The 17757-nt window shown below is 42.1% G+C and overlaps 1 protein-coding gene across 5 annotated transcripts; it reads right to left on the minus strand.

The window, feature by feature from the left end:
- Nucleotides 1–1656: 1656 nt before the first annotated feature.
- Nucleotides 1657–17105, minus strand: opn8c (opsin 8, group member c). Of its 5 annotated transcripts, none has more exons than XM_086189253.1 (5): nt 16309–17105; nt 10279–10405; nt 7124–7417; nt 5223–5554; nt 1657–3076 (listed from the first exon to the last, which is right to left on the minus strand). In XM_086189253.1, the coding sequence occupies exons 1-5, from the start codon at nt 16318–16320 to the stop codon at nt 2576–2578; spliced, it is 1266 nt and encodes a 421-aa protein (XP_086045379.1). In that variant the 5' UTR covers nt 16321–17105; the 3' UTR covers nt 1657–2575. The 5 variants fall into 5 exon arrangements, with proteins under 5 accessions (XP_086045379.1, XP_086045377.1, XP_086045381.1 ...); XM_086189251.1 differs by lacking the exon at nt 16309–17105 and adding an exon at nt 8231–8464 and having other exon boundaries at nt 10279–10603; XM_086189255.1 differs by lacking the exon at nt 16309–17105 and having other exon boundaries at nt 7124–7365; nt 10279–10603.
- Between the last annotated feature and the right edge of the window lie 652 nt (nt 17106–17757).

The raw sequence follows: 17757 nt of genomic DNA on the forward strand, positions 1-17757 counted from the left end.
GATCAGTTTATACACAAGAAAATCCGTTACAATCAGTCTTTCTGTTAACTGTGACTGGAGAATCACTCATCTGTGGCTGACTGTGTCATGACAGCGGAATTTGCCGGTCCGCCGCTTTCACTTCAGTCTGACACATCTCAGCTTTAACATTTTAAAGACATCATTGGGTGAAAAAGAGTTATTCCATAGGCAGTAAGTGACTCGGCTTTTCTTACAATGTGCATCAATGTTTACTTCTTTTTTGAGGGGGGGGGGGGTTAATATCTTATCATTTGTGATCATTTTGTGACGTTCAATCAACAAGCAGTTACTGTACTGAAGTTGAAACTGAAGGTAACAACATCATTTTAATGGTATACTGACTAACTAGAATGAAGAAATGATTGCAGTCAGCAAGCTAGCTGTAGTGTGCTAGCACTTTGATGGATGACCCTGTAGCTTCATTCCAGAACACACACACACACTGAGTACGGGTACCAAGCTGCGGGCCCAAAAATTTCTTCCGGACTTTTCTAGTATTTTCTTGATGTTCAATCTTTCCTTATCTCAGACGAATTAAGTTTCTCATGGACACGTGTTGTTGATTAGCATTCAGCGGTGGCTGTGAGTGTGAATGGTTGTGTGTCTCTATGTGTTGGCCCTGCGATGGACTGGTGACCCGTCCAGGGTGAACCCCGCCTCTCGCCTGAAAGCTGCTGGGATAGGCTCCACCCCCCCCCCCCCACGACCCTTAACAGGATAAGGGGAAGAAAATGGATGGATGGATGGATATAATTACACATATGACATACATTTTTCAGCAAGCTAGCAAGTATTAGCTATTATGAGCTCAATATAAACGATATTACAAACATCAGGCAGTAATACTCAGACACTTCTTACGAAACTGGTTTAAGTAAACAGTTGTTGAGGTGAAAAAATTGCAACGTATATTATTTCATAAAATGTCTTATTTGTTACAGTATTAAAACGTGTTTCCCTTCAGCTCACTCTGGCCGCATTTGTCAGTGCTCTGAAGCACATCAGGATTTTTTTCTGGTGCCGAATCCTCTTTGTAAATAAAAGATAAACAGGTTTCTGTGGCCGTTTGCCATAAACTAAATACTTTACTTACGTTTGTAGTTGCTGCTGGAATCGAGTACATGAAGTGCTTTAAAAAAGACTGAGAACAAGACCAGTCATTAATATGGATGAGGTCTGGATGTTAGAGACTGAGGATTAAGATATTAGCTAGATATTGATCCATGAGGAACTTTGATTCCTTTCCATTTATTTATCTGGTGAATCTGCAGAGAATCAGAGTGATTAATTATAAAGAAGCCACAAAGAGGAAATACTGTTACCCAAGACTGTTAAATGGTTCTGATTCTAAGTTTAGCTCCTATATGTAACGATACTGTATCATTGTTTCAGTGTTTCGTCTGCGAGTGTTAGAATCATAAAAATGTTTACAAAGCTGACTTGTGGATCGCGAAGGACGTGAGAGGATAAACACACAGTCGCAGTCTAATGTGTGTGTCGGAATGCATCAGAACCGTTGGCAGAATCTTACAACGAAAATCCCCGTTTTTCCTGTTTAGATTAGAATACAAGTAGCAGATGGGACATTTGCCAATTCAGCAAACTTTATAACAGGTCAGAAATGAACAAGCACTGAGTGTACAAAATACTGCAGTGATACAAACATGTGCTTGAAGCCATACAAACAGTTCAGACAGGTCAAGACACACACACAGCATCATAGTTGTCTCTCTCCACCTGCCTTTAACTTAACTTAAACTGGGTGTGGATGCTCGAGGCGTCCTGGAGGGAGATGCAGATGTCCCTCAGAATTAAGCCAATCTACAATCTACCAATCCATCTACCTTGCTTGTGCTGGCTTCTGGTATTGAGATTTTCACCATGCTTATTAGACCTTGGTTTGTAGAGCCACATAATCCACACACACACAAAAACCACCTGATTTGTCATATTAAAGCCTTGTTTTCAAGGACACATTGCTACATTGTTGACACATTTCCATATTTCTTGCAAGTAATGGCAAGAAAATTGAAATGAAACATCGTGGCAATCAGAGCCACCAACGCCGTCGGGTGGCAGCGGCTGCCTGCTGTTTAAATCCGGCGCTGTCGGCACAATCAGCAGGGAGGCTGTGGAGACAAGTGATTTGCTTTTCACCTGAATGTACAGAGTTACATTAAGAATTCTACCAGCGCCGAACCGTGACTTGTGAGGGGCAGGAGCCTGCTGTCAAATTCTCGGCGTGTCTGCTTTATGGTTCACTCACACTCACATCTCCTCTCCCTTCAACTTCTCAGGGGAAGGCTGACAGATCCTGGAACCCGTTTGTCACTTTGATGGTGGACAGGTTTTAAAAAAAAAAAATAAAAATCAAACAGTTTTGATTCATGAAACACTGAACATCAGAAATGTGAACGTGGTAACCATTTCACCCCTTATGTTGAGTTGTGTGTGAGAAACACACAGTATCAGTCTTCAGGTATTTCAAATACAAGCAGACTTTTTGGCTGATATCCGTCCACACACCCTGAACGTCCCTTGAGCGACCCTCCCTTCATATAGAGACAGGCACTGAGTCGTCGACAGGTCTTTTTTCCAACAGGATGGAGGCGTTCTTAGGCGTGGACCCCCAGCACGTGTACACCTGCCTGTTATACAGACGGTTGCTGCTCGTGTGGGTGTGTGCTCCTTTGCTTTTGCTACAGTTTTCGTCATGAGACAAAACAAAGGTCTTTTGGATGCAGCTTCGTTCTTGTAGCTGGATGTGGATGGGATGCGGAGCTTGGTGGCCGGTGGCTGTGTTAACACCGATTTGATTCCCTCCAAGTTTGGGGCAAAAAGAGAGAAGCAGGCGGCGCAGCTCAAGCTGGAATGTCTTGTTGAAGTAGAAATAAATGAACGGATTGTAGATATGGGAGCTTTTGGCGAAGAGTGCTGGGAAAACAAAACCTTCAGGGGCCATGTATCCCTTCTCTTTATGGAAAATGAAGAGGAAGGACACGACGGCATACGGCGCCCAGGCAATCACAAAACCCAGACTGATGCAGAAAAACATCTGGAAGAGGAAAAAAGGACAAATTATTAAAGATTGCACAGGTTAGAGGTCTTCAAAGATCTGACCCAGGACTCGTGTCAGCTTGGATCCGTGTTTATTGTACAGTCAACGCGTACTTCAAAAGGTCAAACGATGGAACATCTGTATTATGTGAATAATAAATAATTGCGGAGGATGCAACAACACCGCGAAGCTGATTCGAAATGAGCTTTTGTATGTCAGCTCACAGCTGAAAAATAACAAACAAGAGGATTAGCGAGAGAAAAAGAAGAGAAGGTCTGGATGTGTTTTATTAACCGTCTTGGCATGGAGGAAACATTGTGGGATGTTTCAATTCTAAATCAAAAATGTATTAGACACTAAGTCTTATTGGGTAGAAACATTTTAACCTTTGTTGACCTCCGCGACACTGGAATCAATTCAGCTATATATAGAAAGCAGACACTAAACAAGAGAAATGACTAATTATTTTGATGCAATATCCTGGTAACGGAGGGGTGCGGTCACACACAGAAGGTTTCCCAGGAGACCATCTCCTCTTTAGAAAAACAGAAGCAGTAGGCATGAGGCCAGAAAAGGTCTGATGACAACTGTCACCTGAGAAACAAAAGTTCTGGCTTGAAATGAAGAGATTGAATCGTAATATGCATGTTTGTTTTCGGAGGCGTATCACGTCGCGCTCTTCCAGACACAGACACATCGGATGTTTCGGCAGAAAATCCCGTTAAGACACACGTCGGAAATTTGCCATCAAATCCTGAAGTTTGTGCTCTGAAACTGAAAACTGGAATTGAAAATCAGAATCGAAATCATATTCGTCACAAGGCAACTAACAGGACAGAAAATCAAAGTAAAAGCCTACAACACATACTTTTTTTTTCTTTTTTTTTTAGTCTTAGCTGGATCATTTTAATTTATTGTGTTTATTTACTGAAGTTATTTTGTATTTTCTATACATCAATTTGGAACCCTTTGAAAAGTACTCCATGAATGAAGTTCTTATTATGATTGTTTTCTGGTCTTTAGTTCAGGAATTCTCATATATACAATAGTATATTTGTGATTTACACTGTCCGGCCATTTGGATTTCATCATCAGACTCAGAGAATAATAATATTGAACTATTGGTAAATGCTTCAATGCACTGAGGAAATGTGACGTAAGTCATGCAAATTTCAAATGACTGGAACGCCAGAGAGGTTTCGGTAGCATGAGGAACATGACAGTTATAGTTTCCAAACTCCTTAAACTTGCTGCGTTGGCTTCTAGGATCCAAATAACAAGTCTGTCACATCTTGCTGAAAAAAGCTCAAAATGCATGTTTTTAGTCGTCTCCTATAAAAAAAATATTACACGTACAGCAATGGCTGCAGTTATCACCCAACTGCTGCCTGCTACTGACGTCAGTGTGAATGTGACTTATAAGTTCTGAGTATGTTGTTGAGGATAAATATACAGGTTGTTGAGTGAAACAGGATCAATGGGGTAATGTAACAAAGGCACACATGCTCGTAATGGATAAAACAATTCTCTACAGAACTCAGTTCAGCACCTGTGAGGATTAGTGATTGACAGTATTCTCTGCCACCATTGACTGAATTTATTTGATTTCCATGCATCCATCCATTTTCTTATCCTGTTAAGGGTCATGGGGGGGCTCTCTCTATCCCAGCAGCCTTCAGGCGAGAGGCGGGGTTCACCCTGGACAGGTCACCAGTCCATCACAGGGCCAACACATAGAGACAGACAACCATTCACACTCACAGTCACACCTACAGTCAATTTAGAGTATCAATCAGCCTCGTCCCCTCTTGATGTCTTTGGACTGTGGGAGGAAGCTGGAGAACCAGAGAGAACCCACACAGGAACTGGGAGAACATGGAGACTCCACACAGAAAGATCCCGTGCTAGAGCCAAGACTCGAACCCGGAACCTTCTTGCTGTGAGGCCACAGTGCTGACCACTGCACCACCGTGCCGCCCTTTTTGATTTCCAAAAACACAAAATATTCTTAATAAACCAGGACACCAGAGATCAATAATGACAGCGCAGGAGCCTCTGTGTCTGTTATCTCTGCTATTATGACTGGGAAGAACACAAACATGAATGTTTGTGAAAATGACTTCGCTGCCACCACTGTGCTCACCATGGAGAGACGTTTTTCGGCATGCCGCAGGTTGTTGTGGATGCCTCTTGCAGACAGCGAGTAGGAGAAACGGGATACTTTGTAGAGGATTTGACACTGGGACACCACGATGAACAGAACGGGAACCATTGTGAAGCAAGCGAAGGAGCAGATTACGTAAAAGGCATCCTTTGCTGACGTATGGTAACCCCTCCAAGCAATGGTGCAGGACAGTCCATAGGGCTCGGGTACATACTCCCCCCAGCCAAAGAGAGGAAAACTGGACCACACTGTAGCCACCAGCCAGATAACACAGCACACTAGCCGGATGTTGGCTCCCTCCAGCCACACAGCTGCAGGGAGAGCAAAACCTGTTAGTACCAGATCAGTTACAATCTGTATCAGCTGCATACTGGTCAAGGGTTCAGATGCAGGAGCTGAACCAAGTCATCTGCTTTAAGCTGATGCCTGAAAAATAGAAATGCCTTCATTTATCAAGCTCTGATAGATTGATTCACCATGGCAACAGGTGGATAATAGCAGCACCTCTATAATAATGCACTTGCGTAGGGAAATTAGTGAATATGTATGCAAATGGTGCACTGTTCTGTTAAATAAGAAAGCTCAAGTCAGAGTGGAGAAGGCATTGATAAATTAACACATTTTTATTCGGAGTTCATTCGTGTATCATTTAGGAAACTTCAATTTCTGTAATGTTTGACAAAGTAGTTGAAGTAATTGTTTACGTAGGAAAAAAGCTGCCAATGTCACGAGTAAATTAAATCAGTTGATGAAATAATGCACCCCCTTAATACACAAAATTAATAAAATATCGATAAGTTACATAAATTTGACGTCCATTGAATTTGCGTGTTTACTGATTCCCTTATTTATTTATTTATTTATTTATGTGTTTATTTTTGTATTTCATTTATCTGGTATTCCCTCCTTGCATATGAATTGATTTAGCTATTTTTTCGTGACGTAGCTCTTTATTTTGTTGTCTTGGCAGATCAATTTCATTATTAATTCACTTATTTAAAAAAAAAAAAAGAATTGTTTATTGACTAAGAAGAGAGGGAGGGAAAAATCTATGTGCTCTGACAACACCTTTTAAATATCAACATTCTACAATTCTATCTACAGTTTCATTTGGCTGTATGAGGATGAGGGATTCTGGCTAAGCAGGAGCCGTTTCTGTCACAAGATACATTCAATTAGGGATGCATGATAACATTGGCTGATATTGATCGTGTTTTAAATATATGGCTTTTGGATATCTGTATCAGCCCACTTCTGCTCGAGTCTCATCAGCTGTTTATGATGAAGAAACAAAGCGGTAAATATATAATTTCTTCTATTCCTTTGAATCCTAACGTTTTGGATGTAAAGACAAACAGTTTTTAACATTCTCAATGTTTACACGTTTGTCAGTATGCAAATATCATAAAGCTATTTTATACAGGTAATATCAGTTAATATCGACCTGATAAGTTGTAAACACGTAACAGATATCAGCAAAAAATGAAATATTGTGTATCTCTAGAATAAATATTCATATCGCACAGTTGGACCCCCTCCCCTCCTAAATTTCAGCATTTTACAAGCATCCGCCACAGCTGTAATGACCTAATAAAATTTGGAAGCTGAGCCCCGACACAGCTGGAACCGCTGCTGCCTGTTCATCATGAACATGCACATAAAGGCGCTTCAAGATGTTCTCCTTAAATAACATTATCCTTTTTTATGGTGTGAAAAGAAACCCCCTCCTATTTGTTTCCGCCTCTTGAAACAGTACCCTGTCCTGACAGCTTGAGCTGCTGTCATGAAAAGAAATCAAGCTTTTATCTGTCCTTTCATCTTTTTTTCCCCAACCTTTCCTCACCAGAACCACAATCAATCCCCAGTGAATGAAGTCCCACCGTAAACCAGGCTGTAGCAGGTCTTCAGGTAGCGGATGATGCTGATTGCAGTGATGGTGAACATGCCGCACAGGCCAAAGATGTAGCAACCGAGACCGTAGTACACGCACGTTACGTTCTCTCCCAGCCAGGCGTGGTGGAAGGATGACAGGATGGAGAGAGGGTAGAAACAGATGCAGCACAGGAAGTCCACCACGGCAAGGTTGACACACAGCAGCTCCGAGCCCACCATCTTCTTCCTCCTGCGGTAACAGATAACTAGAACAAGCCCATTTCCCAGAACAGAGAGCAGAACTAGGTGGGGCGGATGGAGGGGAGGGCAGACAGAAGACACAAGGACCACCATTACTGACATGCTTCCTTTGTTTAAATGCCATACAGCTCATACTGTTATCAACAGTCGTGAGAGGTCTTTCTTAAGATGGACCACAGTGCGGACAGAGACATGGAAACAGGCTACTTGTAACTCAAGGTGCTCTACTGAAAAAAAAATGGAGCTTGACTTAGTCTTGAGTCGGGGATGGGGGGGGGGTGTCAGCGGGGGTCCTCGTGAGGTGGGACAGTCCCAACTGAGTCTTAACCTAAATTGGAGGCAGAGAAATCTATGCTATGGTAAGATGTGAAACTGCCTCCTCGGCAAGTCGGGATCCAGAATAACCTTCCAGGGGTCCAGGGACACTCTTCCGGACCATAGCCTCTCTAGTCAATAGGTGCTGAAGTGAGGCAGATTGGCTGGTGGGCACGGGTTGCTGGTCCGAGACATGAGAGGTTCAGTGGATCCAGATAGAGACAGGAAGCTTGAGATGAATACCAGATGGATTAATAACCTTCTCCACGATGAAAGGACCTCGGAAGGGTGGTGACCATCTCTTTGACTATGCTTTGACGGAATGTTTCTGGAGAATAATCTTCCAGATCGACCTTCTTGGTATTGAGAGGCTGGGCTTCAATGTTTATCTGCAGTCTCCTTGGTGACTGATCCTCTGATTAAGGCTTTTATTCGACACTGCCTGGCTGCAGGTGATGTTGGATGGACACGGAGCTCCTCTTCTTTGGAAGGAAAAAGGGGTGGTTTGTAGCCAGTGGACGCTTCAAAGGGGGACATACCTGCAGCCAATCTGACCAGGGAATTGTGGGAGAACTCTATCCCTGGCAGAGGCTTGCTTGGCAATGAGATTGAAGGAATTAACACAACGGAGAGCAGATTCAGCTTCAGATTCGTTCTCTTGGTTTTAGCATTGGTCTGTGGATGGCCCATTCATGAGATCCATGCGGTGGAGCTGCACCTCCTGGACTACTGCTTCTTCTTCCTAGGTTAGTGACGGAATCCTCTGGACTGACCTGGTGGGAGAGGACGTCTGGTTTTACCTTCCAGGATCCAAGTTATGGTGAAGTTAAAACTGCAGGGAAAAGGACCCACTGGGCTTGACAGGGGTTAACAAAGTTTGGCAGAAGCAAGATTTTGCAATCTGTCCATAGCACAGAAGTGTGCTTGGAACTTCAGGGGTCAAAAAAACAACAACAACAACAACTGTTTGAGGGTTTGTAGTTCCCACCATAGAATTTTAAGTACTTTGGTTTTTTTCCCTATTAAAAGTAAGAGTCCTCAATGGATTTCTTTCCTTTGAAAATGGCTAATAACTGAAGTTTCTACGTATTGAGCCAGTCTTTGGGACTGTGGTTCATCTCACTTGTGACGTATGCTTCCTCTGAAGGCTGCTGGGATAGAGAGAGAGCCCCCCCCCCCCCCCCTCCAGTGACCCTTAACAGGATAAGTGGTAGAAAAGAATGGATGGATAAATAATCAGAGTAAAAAATGTAATTTTCTTCTTTTGTATGACAATATACAAAAAATCCTGCAACACAAATGTCTTTCCTTCACCAGCATTTAGAGTCAAGGAAAAGGAGACAAGCTGCAGTAGAGAGACAACTGATCCCATTCAGGCTTCAGGGAGTTTGTTAATCCACTGTGTTAACACTGCTGTTTATGCCGTCCTTGGAGGTGTGTTGGAAAACTAAGATTTGACAGCAAATAAGCAAGATGAGGGGACTAAATAAATAGTATTCGTAGTGATATATATATATAGATATATATATATATATATATATATATATATATATATATATATATATATATATATATATATATATATATATATACAGCTGTGGAGCAACATAATGTTTCTTTGAAAGAAAAAATGAATGAAATGTTCAATTTAACATTGAGCCTAAAAATGTAAAAAGACAACCAGATAAAGGGCGCTTGTGTAAAACTCAACCAAACTACATTTAAAAAAAAAAGAGAGAAAGAAAATTCTATCTCTCACAGATCCGCACCAAAATGCAGAGGTTTCTTCCTCAGCAGGTGCAACACCTCTCCACCACGTCACATATATTTTGTGTGATACTTTTAAAAAACACACAGAAATGTGATCTCCTCAGTGCAGCGAAGAATCCGCTTTAATATTCTTCCTTTCAGGGGGTGATCCTTGCTCCAAAGTCTATTGCATGTATATTTTAAGTACGATACTTGATCGAATGATTCCTGTGAACTGAGCCACATCGCATAATGATTGCTGCTACTTACTCATGTGAAAGTGGAAATAAGTGTTCGTCTTGATGGTGCGCAGATAATTGTGACCTGAGGTGTTGAGTCACATCAGTTAAGGTTAAAAATGTAATTTTCACAACAAAACAAATCCAACCATCAAGGCTCTTGAGTCATATTTAAGTTCAAAATGAAAATGTTATCATCAGCCCAATCACTGGAACTGCTCCATCTCTGATTTGTAACGTGTTGGTCTGATTCCTTCTGAGGTCAAGTGAACAGACGAGAGGAGAGACGATATTAATATCGGAGCCGCTAATACCCATCAACAGCTGATCATTCAACAGTTTAATCGAGTTTAAATGTGATATATATTTTTTCTACCGTGAATCTAATAAACGCTGTAGAAAAATGTGATGAACTTTCTTGTTTCACGATCTTAAAACTACTTTTCATATTTTCTGTAATTTGTCCACTAATTCTGGATTTGAAAAAAAAAAATTATAAAGCGTATTTGTGTGGCTATATTTTTTCCTTGAGTTGTTTTTTTTTTTTTTTTTTTGTAAATGAATGACAAAGAGTGGAGCATGAGAAGTAAGGCACGTACCGACGGAGAGGATGGCCAGTCCCACACAGATGTCAGCAGCGGGGGTCAGTTTGGAGGTGAACAGAGAGCTGGTCCGGTTCTCAGCAGCGGAGGTCGGAGGCATTGGTTGATGAGGTTCCTCCTGTTGCTGCCGGTACCGCATAAAAAGAAGAAGAGGAAGAAGAAGAAGAAAAAGAAAAAGAAGAAGAAGAAGAAGAAAAAGCGTATTTATCTCACAAAGGGAACATGCGCGTAAGGAGTTTTATGTAGGCGGATCGGTCACCATGGTAACGTAAAGTAGCAACAACCTCTGGGATGAAAATGTGGAGTGGTATGGAGGGGGAAACTTGACTCTGGAGTAAGGGGGGGGGGGGGGGTATGGAGACCGAGAGACGACAAAGGGTACTTCGTAGTAAAAGACAATGCAAATTACACACATTTACATAAAAATAAAATCCTCGTGGTTTATATGGAAGGCAACGAATGTATCAGGAAAAAATGATTCTCCCTTTTCTCGGAATTTGCTGAGTTTCTGGAGAGCTGGACAGAACAGACCTCTTTTAGTGTAACCTGTATGTCGTTAATTCCGAAAAACAAGGCCCAAAGTTGTTTTTGTCTCTTCAAATTTTCTCATTAATTTTATAACTAAAACTATAGACATGACATTTCTCAGTTTCATAAGTATTTCAAGTTTCCCTTTGCATCCCTTCAAGGTTCTCCATCCATCCATTTTCTACCACTTATCCTGTTAAGGGCTCTCTCTATCCCAGCGGCCTTCAGGTGAGAGGCGGGGTTCACCCTGGACGGGTCACCAGTCCATCACAGGACCATCACATAGAGACAGACAACCATTCACACCTACGGTCAATTTAGAGTATCAATCAGCCTCGTCCCCTCTTGATGTCTTTGGACTGTGGGAGGAAGCCGGAGAACCAGAGAGAACCCACACAGGAACAGGGAGAACATGGAGACCATACCTGTGCCCAAGCCGGGACTCGAACCCTCAACCTTCTTGCTGTGAGGCGACAGTGCGAACCACTGCACCACCGTGCCACCCCTTCAAGGTTCTGTTGAGAGAAATCGCTAATTTACTTGTTTCCTGACACTTTCCCTGGAAAAGGAGGGGAATATTGACATTCTGGGATTTCATTTATGAACCATGGTTTCACAAGCTTTCCCACCCTTGGTCTCTGTGACCTCATCTCACCTTTTTTTTTTTTTTTTTAAACTTTGAGGTCACCTAGATTCCAGTCACATTTGGCCCTCAAATGGGACACGTTTGGCACCTCTGGGCCAGATGTGGGTCATATTTGTGCTAAGTAAATGTATTGTTATATGGGGAGGCATTTTGTCCCTTTCCCCTTTTCCTAACTTCCCAGCTTTACTTCCCTAACAACAGTGGGAAGCTCTTCTATTACCCACATCTATTCATTTGTTTTTTCCCTAAATCCTCATTCTAGAAATAACGCAGGGGAGGACTGGTGGAATTAGGTGGCTCCACAGGGTGTGTGCCTCCACCTCCTGTTCAAGTCATGGTTGTGTATAGACAGATTCCAGATGATCCCTTGTGACTCTGGTCGTTTGTTTGCTCTTTGCCCTTTTTTGCAAACCTTTAAAATACTTTCTGATGATCTTTCAATTCCCCCCTGAGCCATGCCCTTTAACTGCCATTTTGGCATCCCCACTGGCTCTTTTCTATTCATTTCTACAAAGAGGATGTCACTGCTTTCACAACCTGACTGCAGGGTCGCAGGGTTCTTCTTAAATGGAAGATTGCCTGGTCTCCCTCTCACTGAAAAAAGGGGAGGAGTTGGGTTGTTCAATTTACAAAAGAATTTACAAATATACGGCTGGTATAAAAGACATGATTGATTTATGTTCCCCTTCAGAACATATGTCAGACTTGTTGAACTCTCTTAATCTTCAGGGATGTTACATTTTTAAGGCTCAGGTCATGTTAAGACAGGAAGAAGTAGTTATGTTTTGTCTGGAAACTCCGCCCCCTTGGAGCAGCCTCAGGAGGGAAACCTTCACCTGTGGAAACAGCACCTCTCTAAAACTTGCATCACAAAACAAGCATTATGACCATAAACAACAAAGACTTGTGGCAGGACTGTTGTATTAGACTAAGTTTGTGCTAGGTGTACCACATAAATGGACTTTCATGAAGAGTCGTCTACCTTCAGTTGTCACTCGTGTAATGCAAGAATTTCTCTGATGAAAGGGAATACTTTGTTCATCTGAGAAGGAAAGAAAATGTCTCTTGCATGTTTGTTGGCTGTAGTTTTGAAACAAGTATACATGGAACCTTTAAGTCGACTCATCACACGAACTGACTTCATACCCGGTCTTGTGATTACGGCTACATTTGCACCGCCATCATTACCCGATTCATTTTCTGCTGGCGAAGATGAGGAGTGTGTGGAAAAGGAAGTTCCTGGTACATCCCTAGACCAGCAAAGTCAAGGCAAGGCAGTCCCAAGTAAAATTTAGCAACAGTTTGCAGCTGCTCTGCTGAAGTTGGAGTATTTGGTGCATGTGCCAGGTACAGCCATTGATGAATTTTTACAAGCACTTTACTACTTGATATGCTCTGCTTCAGTCCCACTGTCTAGAGGTTTTGGAAGTGGTATCCTTCTCCGTCACAACCTCTAAGTTGATGACTGTGGTAACTTAAATTACCTCTGCACTGTGCTCCTCTCAGCCAGTTCTTAGAGTGATTGAAAAAGGTGTCTCTCTTGGCACTTCATATCAGCGTAGCAAATAGAAAGGGAAACTGAGCGTTGGTGAAGCAATTATTTATCTACGTACGTGATCATAAAAAGAAACACACCTTACAGTATCTCCCACTGTCAAAATCCTTGCAGCAGTTGTTAAATTGCAAAGTCACTCTTGACAAGATTATTGAAAATCAAAGAAGACAACAGAATGTTCAACTGGACACCTCCTTTGAATTCAGGTCCCCTGAAGATGGTTGTCATTCTAAATTAAATGGGTTTTTGAATGCTGACGAATTACAAATATTACTGCATCTGGATGTGGATGACTTTGAGACCTGCAATCCCTTAGGTGCCTCTCGGGAGAAACACAGGCTTGGTGGTGTGCACTGGGTACTAGGTAACCTACCATCTGGTTCTCCCTCATCTTTACCGTCTATTTTCCTTGCACTACTTTGAAAGAGCGTCGATGTTAAAATATATGGTCATGACAAAGTGTTGGAAACTCTTCCGCAAGATCTTAAAACTCTGGAAGACCATGGTGTGTATGTCCCTTTGTTAGGTGGGACTCTAAAAGGCACAGTGCAAAGTGTCGTGGCAGATAATTTTGGAGTGCACGGGATTGCAGGCTTCACTGAAGAGTTTTAGGTGAGTTCTCTCACCAGTTTTGCACAGCAAAACGCTGTGATATTGGATTTGACTGTGTTGGATGTGGTGCTTTCCACCTGAGCACTATAGAGGTACACGCACATCACGTGAATGCAGCTCTTCAGAATAATTCCCAATGCTTTGGAGTTAAACGAGGCCGCTTTTTAACCAAAAATCGGTCTCATTTTCATGGTTTCCTCCCTGATTTAGCTCGTGATGGATTTGAGGGTATTGTGTAGACTTGAGTTAAAAAAAAAATCAATTCACCAATTCTGGATCGATTCTCCATTCAGTTCCAGAATATCGATTCGTACGTCCAAGTATCGATTTAAAAAAAAAAAAAGTTTTAACAATATTCATTATTTCTTCTCCCGCAATGAACTTTAACCCCACGAGTCGCATCATTGCGCAGGCGACGCATGAACGAGTGCAGAGCAAAACATGCAAAATGGCGACAGAGACTCCGGAGACGAGTGATTACAAAGCCCTTTTAAAAAACGCCAGATAGTCTCAAAGCCGATATATGGCAGCATTTCGGATTTAGAAACAGTCTTGGGACAAATGTGCTTCACAAAAGCAAAGCATTTTGCAAGCTTTGCCAGCTCGAAGTAAAGAACTGTGGGAGTACGACTGATGTCCGCAACCACATGTCGCGACATCACCCAAATGTGACAAATGAGCCGTAAGGACCACAACAAAGGGAACTCAAGGAAAGTCTTCGACTACACACCAACTGGACACGAGCAAAGAAAATAACGGAAGCATTCGCAGCTTTTGTGTGCCCCTATGTGCCCCTACTCCTTTGTTGAAAATGTAGGATTCAAGCGTCTACACTACACACACTGACGCTTCTCTACTGGAGAGTCAGCAGAGCGGCATTCTGAGACCTTACGAGAAACATATCGATCACACGTGTTTGTATGCAAAATGCCGATTCAAAATAAAAGTGCATTTATTTGTATGGTGAATTATTAAACGTGATAATCCACAAGGTTAGTTCCAGTACAATTACAGCTTTTATTTACTTTGAATCTAATTCTGCCCACAGCATGATTTGTAAAGCAATCCTATCATCAGCATTCTGGGAGGGAGTTTGGTCCTTTGGTGCCATGTCAACCGTCTCACAGCCGTAACTACCAATATTTTATATTAATTTGGTGTGAAGTATGAATATAATACCAGTATGGATGTGTCGCGTAACTAAGCAGTCATTTAAGTCAGATTACACCTCGAAATATCACAAAAATGACAGATATCGAATCGTGATAATCGATTCTGAATCTTGAGTATCGGAATCGAATCGATTCTTGAAATTTGAACTGATTCCCAGTCCTAGTGACCTCGTATCGAGCTGGCTCACTGCTTGTCATGTATGATATCAAAAAGGCTATTGACATTTGATGGTCTGATTAAAGCTGTATTTGCTTGCCGCTATAAATGGACAGAAAACAAATAAGCCACATGTTGTACCACAGACTTTCTTTGTCCGTAAAACTGTTGGAGGCAATGCGAATGAATGCTGGGGTTTACTGAGGTTTTTCCCAGTTTAGATTGGAGGTCAAGTGCCAGAAAATGAGCCAGCATGGCAGGTGTTGATGGATTTAAAAGATATTGTTGAGCTAGTTGATGCTCCTGTGTAATGATGAATCCGTCTCATACCTTGAAAGCAAAATAGTTGAACACAGACGGAGGTACCAAGAGCTCTTCATCAGACTTGAACCCAAGCACCGCGATCTAGAGCGCTACCCTCAGATGACAGTGTTCAGTCCACTCGGCGATTTGAAGCCAAACATAGTTTCTTCTGACGGCGAAGCACACATTGCTTTAAGAACGCACCTCTCACGTTGGCTTCAAAACATCAGCTAACGATTGCTTTCCGCGTCCTACGGCAAAGCTGGCCTGGATGTACCCAGTGTGTCCACCATTCCAGTTGATTTACTGACAGAGGAAGTGGATCAGGTGATTTCTGTCCAAATACCCCAACACATCTGAAGTGCATCTTGCCAACAACGCATCAATTTGGGGCATAGCGTAAAGCCAAGTTAGGCTAGTTGCCCGTGGATTACCAGGGTTTGCTGAAGTCATTCAGGCGTGTGTTATATCTGAGAGGCTGTTCCTCAGTGTGAAAGTGTTGCGTGGGTGGTACAGTGAACACGACAGAGCCTTTGAGCCAAGCTTGAGGCTCTCACTGAACTCACTGACTCCCATTTATTGGCTGATTATATGGTTGGATCAAGCCATGTGATGACCTTAAAAAAGCATTTCTCATAAAAGGTTAGTTTTTCCAAGTGTTGGTCATTTTGATTCTGTGAGGTGAAGGGCTACAAAAATGGGTTGTATAATACATGAGCTGTTTTGTTTTGTTTTTAATTAATGGCAGTTTCTGTCATGGCCTTTTGTTTGAAGTCTGTAACGCTTCAAAATGAGCTAAAGGTAATTTCTCTGCCAGACTTTCAAATTTATCTGACTGAGAAATTTGAAAATGAGAAATTGGACGCCTCATTGAATCGGTATTTGTCTTTACGGACAGAAAACTATCTTAACATCCATTTCCAACGACCTTTTTTCAAATATGTTTTTCATCCTCTTCACAAATTAAGACACAGCAACAAATCTAGCAACTTTTCCCCATCCCGGTTTCCCTGAAAAGCCCATATCACCACCATCTTCAGCGGGCGTCGCGCACCGTTAACCCCATCCTGTACGTCCAGTACGGTCTGAAGTTGTCTGCTGAGGCTTGCTATGAGCACAAGTCGCCAGGTGATGTTTTTGCAGATTATCGGCACATCAGCTGCTCACTCATTTAAGGCAGGTCCCTCTGCTGCTACACCTGCCACAGAAAGCCTCGATCAGAGCGAAGATGACCGTCTCTCTGTGAGCCGGCACAGTGCGTGTGGAGGGAGGTCTGGGGAAAAACAAACAAACAAACAAACAAACAAAAACTGAATCACAATTAAGTCATCATTCTACCATTTGCTACTGTCTCATTTAATTGTGTCAGTTAATGCTGGCAAGTTACAACCCTTAATAGGCCAACAAAAAAAATGTTTCAAATGTTGAAATGTTACGGGGCTAAAATGGTCGTGTTTTAATTGTGACTTAGGTGAAACGAAATCAAACTTAAGAGAACCCAAAAATAAAAGAGCCAGGCTTGGTATTAGTCATCATTTTGCCACTGACAGTTTTTTTTTTCTTCTATTGTCTCATTTAATTGTCTCTGTTAATGTTGTCAAGGTAATGCAACAAAAATAAATAAGTCAAAAATGTATTGTTGGGCCTATGGGATAAATGTTCTTTTCGTAGCGTGACTTGTAGGCTAGAAACTAAACAAAACTTAAGAAAACTAAACAAAAAAAGAGAGAGAGAGAAAAGAAACAAATCCTAAAAAAATACCCCCCCAAAAAACAAAAACCAAAGTAACTCTGCCAGAGTGTCTCTTTTGGGTCACTTTGCCGGTCCTAAGCCCGGATTAAGGAGGAGGGCTCAAACGTTTAACAGTAGCCTGTGGATCTCAACTGTAGACGCTGGTCTCCTGCAGCCCGCCGGGCCGGGTCTGCTTGAGCAGATTCCAAGCTGCCTCATTCATATTAGAGTTCTCAGTGAGCCTGGAAATTAAAACTCGACCCTCGAGATTTGAATCCCAGACCCAACACAGACCCCGACTGACCCGAGGAAAGAGCCGGAGCCCAGGCTCTATCCAGCCTATGGCTGCAGCACACATTTATTAGAAGTTTAATCAGCGCTGATTAAACTGAATGGTGCTCTGGATTCGACTCTTTCCTTCTGTTCTCACTCTTTTAAACAATAACAGCAGAGTATTAGAGGAGTTGTCCCCCTCTTTATCGAGCATCAGGCCTTGATTTGTCCAAAGTTAGCCTAAATTAAGGCATGTTCCATATGGACGCCTGTCTTTTAGGCCTATTTTAGTCGTGGAGTTATTTTGAGAAGTGATGGTAAAAGAGAAAAGATCAATTAAAAATAAAATAAAAACAAACCAAGAATCCAAAGAATAAAGTTCATGATAGTTGCACATATATTTAAGGTGCTTTTCCTCACATTTGTCTCCCCCGTGATGGCGTGACTCTCTGCGACAGTGTCAACTACATCCAGATGGCGAATTAGGTGATGATGTCAT

The sequence above is a fragment of the Aulostomus chinensis genome, chromosome 20 (genome assembly GCF_037954235.1).
Source record: "Aulostomus chinensis isolate RoL2024-O1b breed Wild chromosome 20, RoL_Achi_v1.0, whole genome shotgun sequence".
NCBI lineage: Eukaryota > Metazoa > Chordata > Actinopteri > Syngnathiformes > Aulostomidae > Aulostomus > Aulostomus chinensis.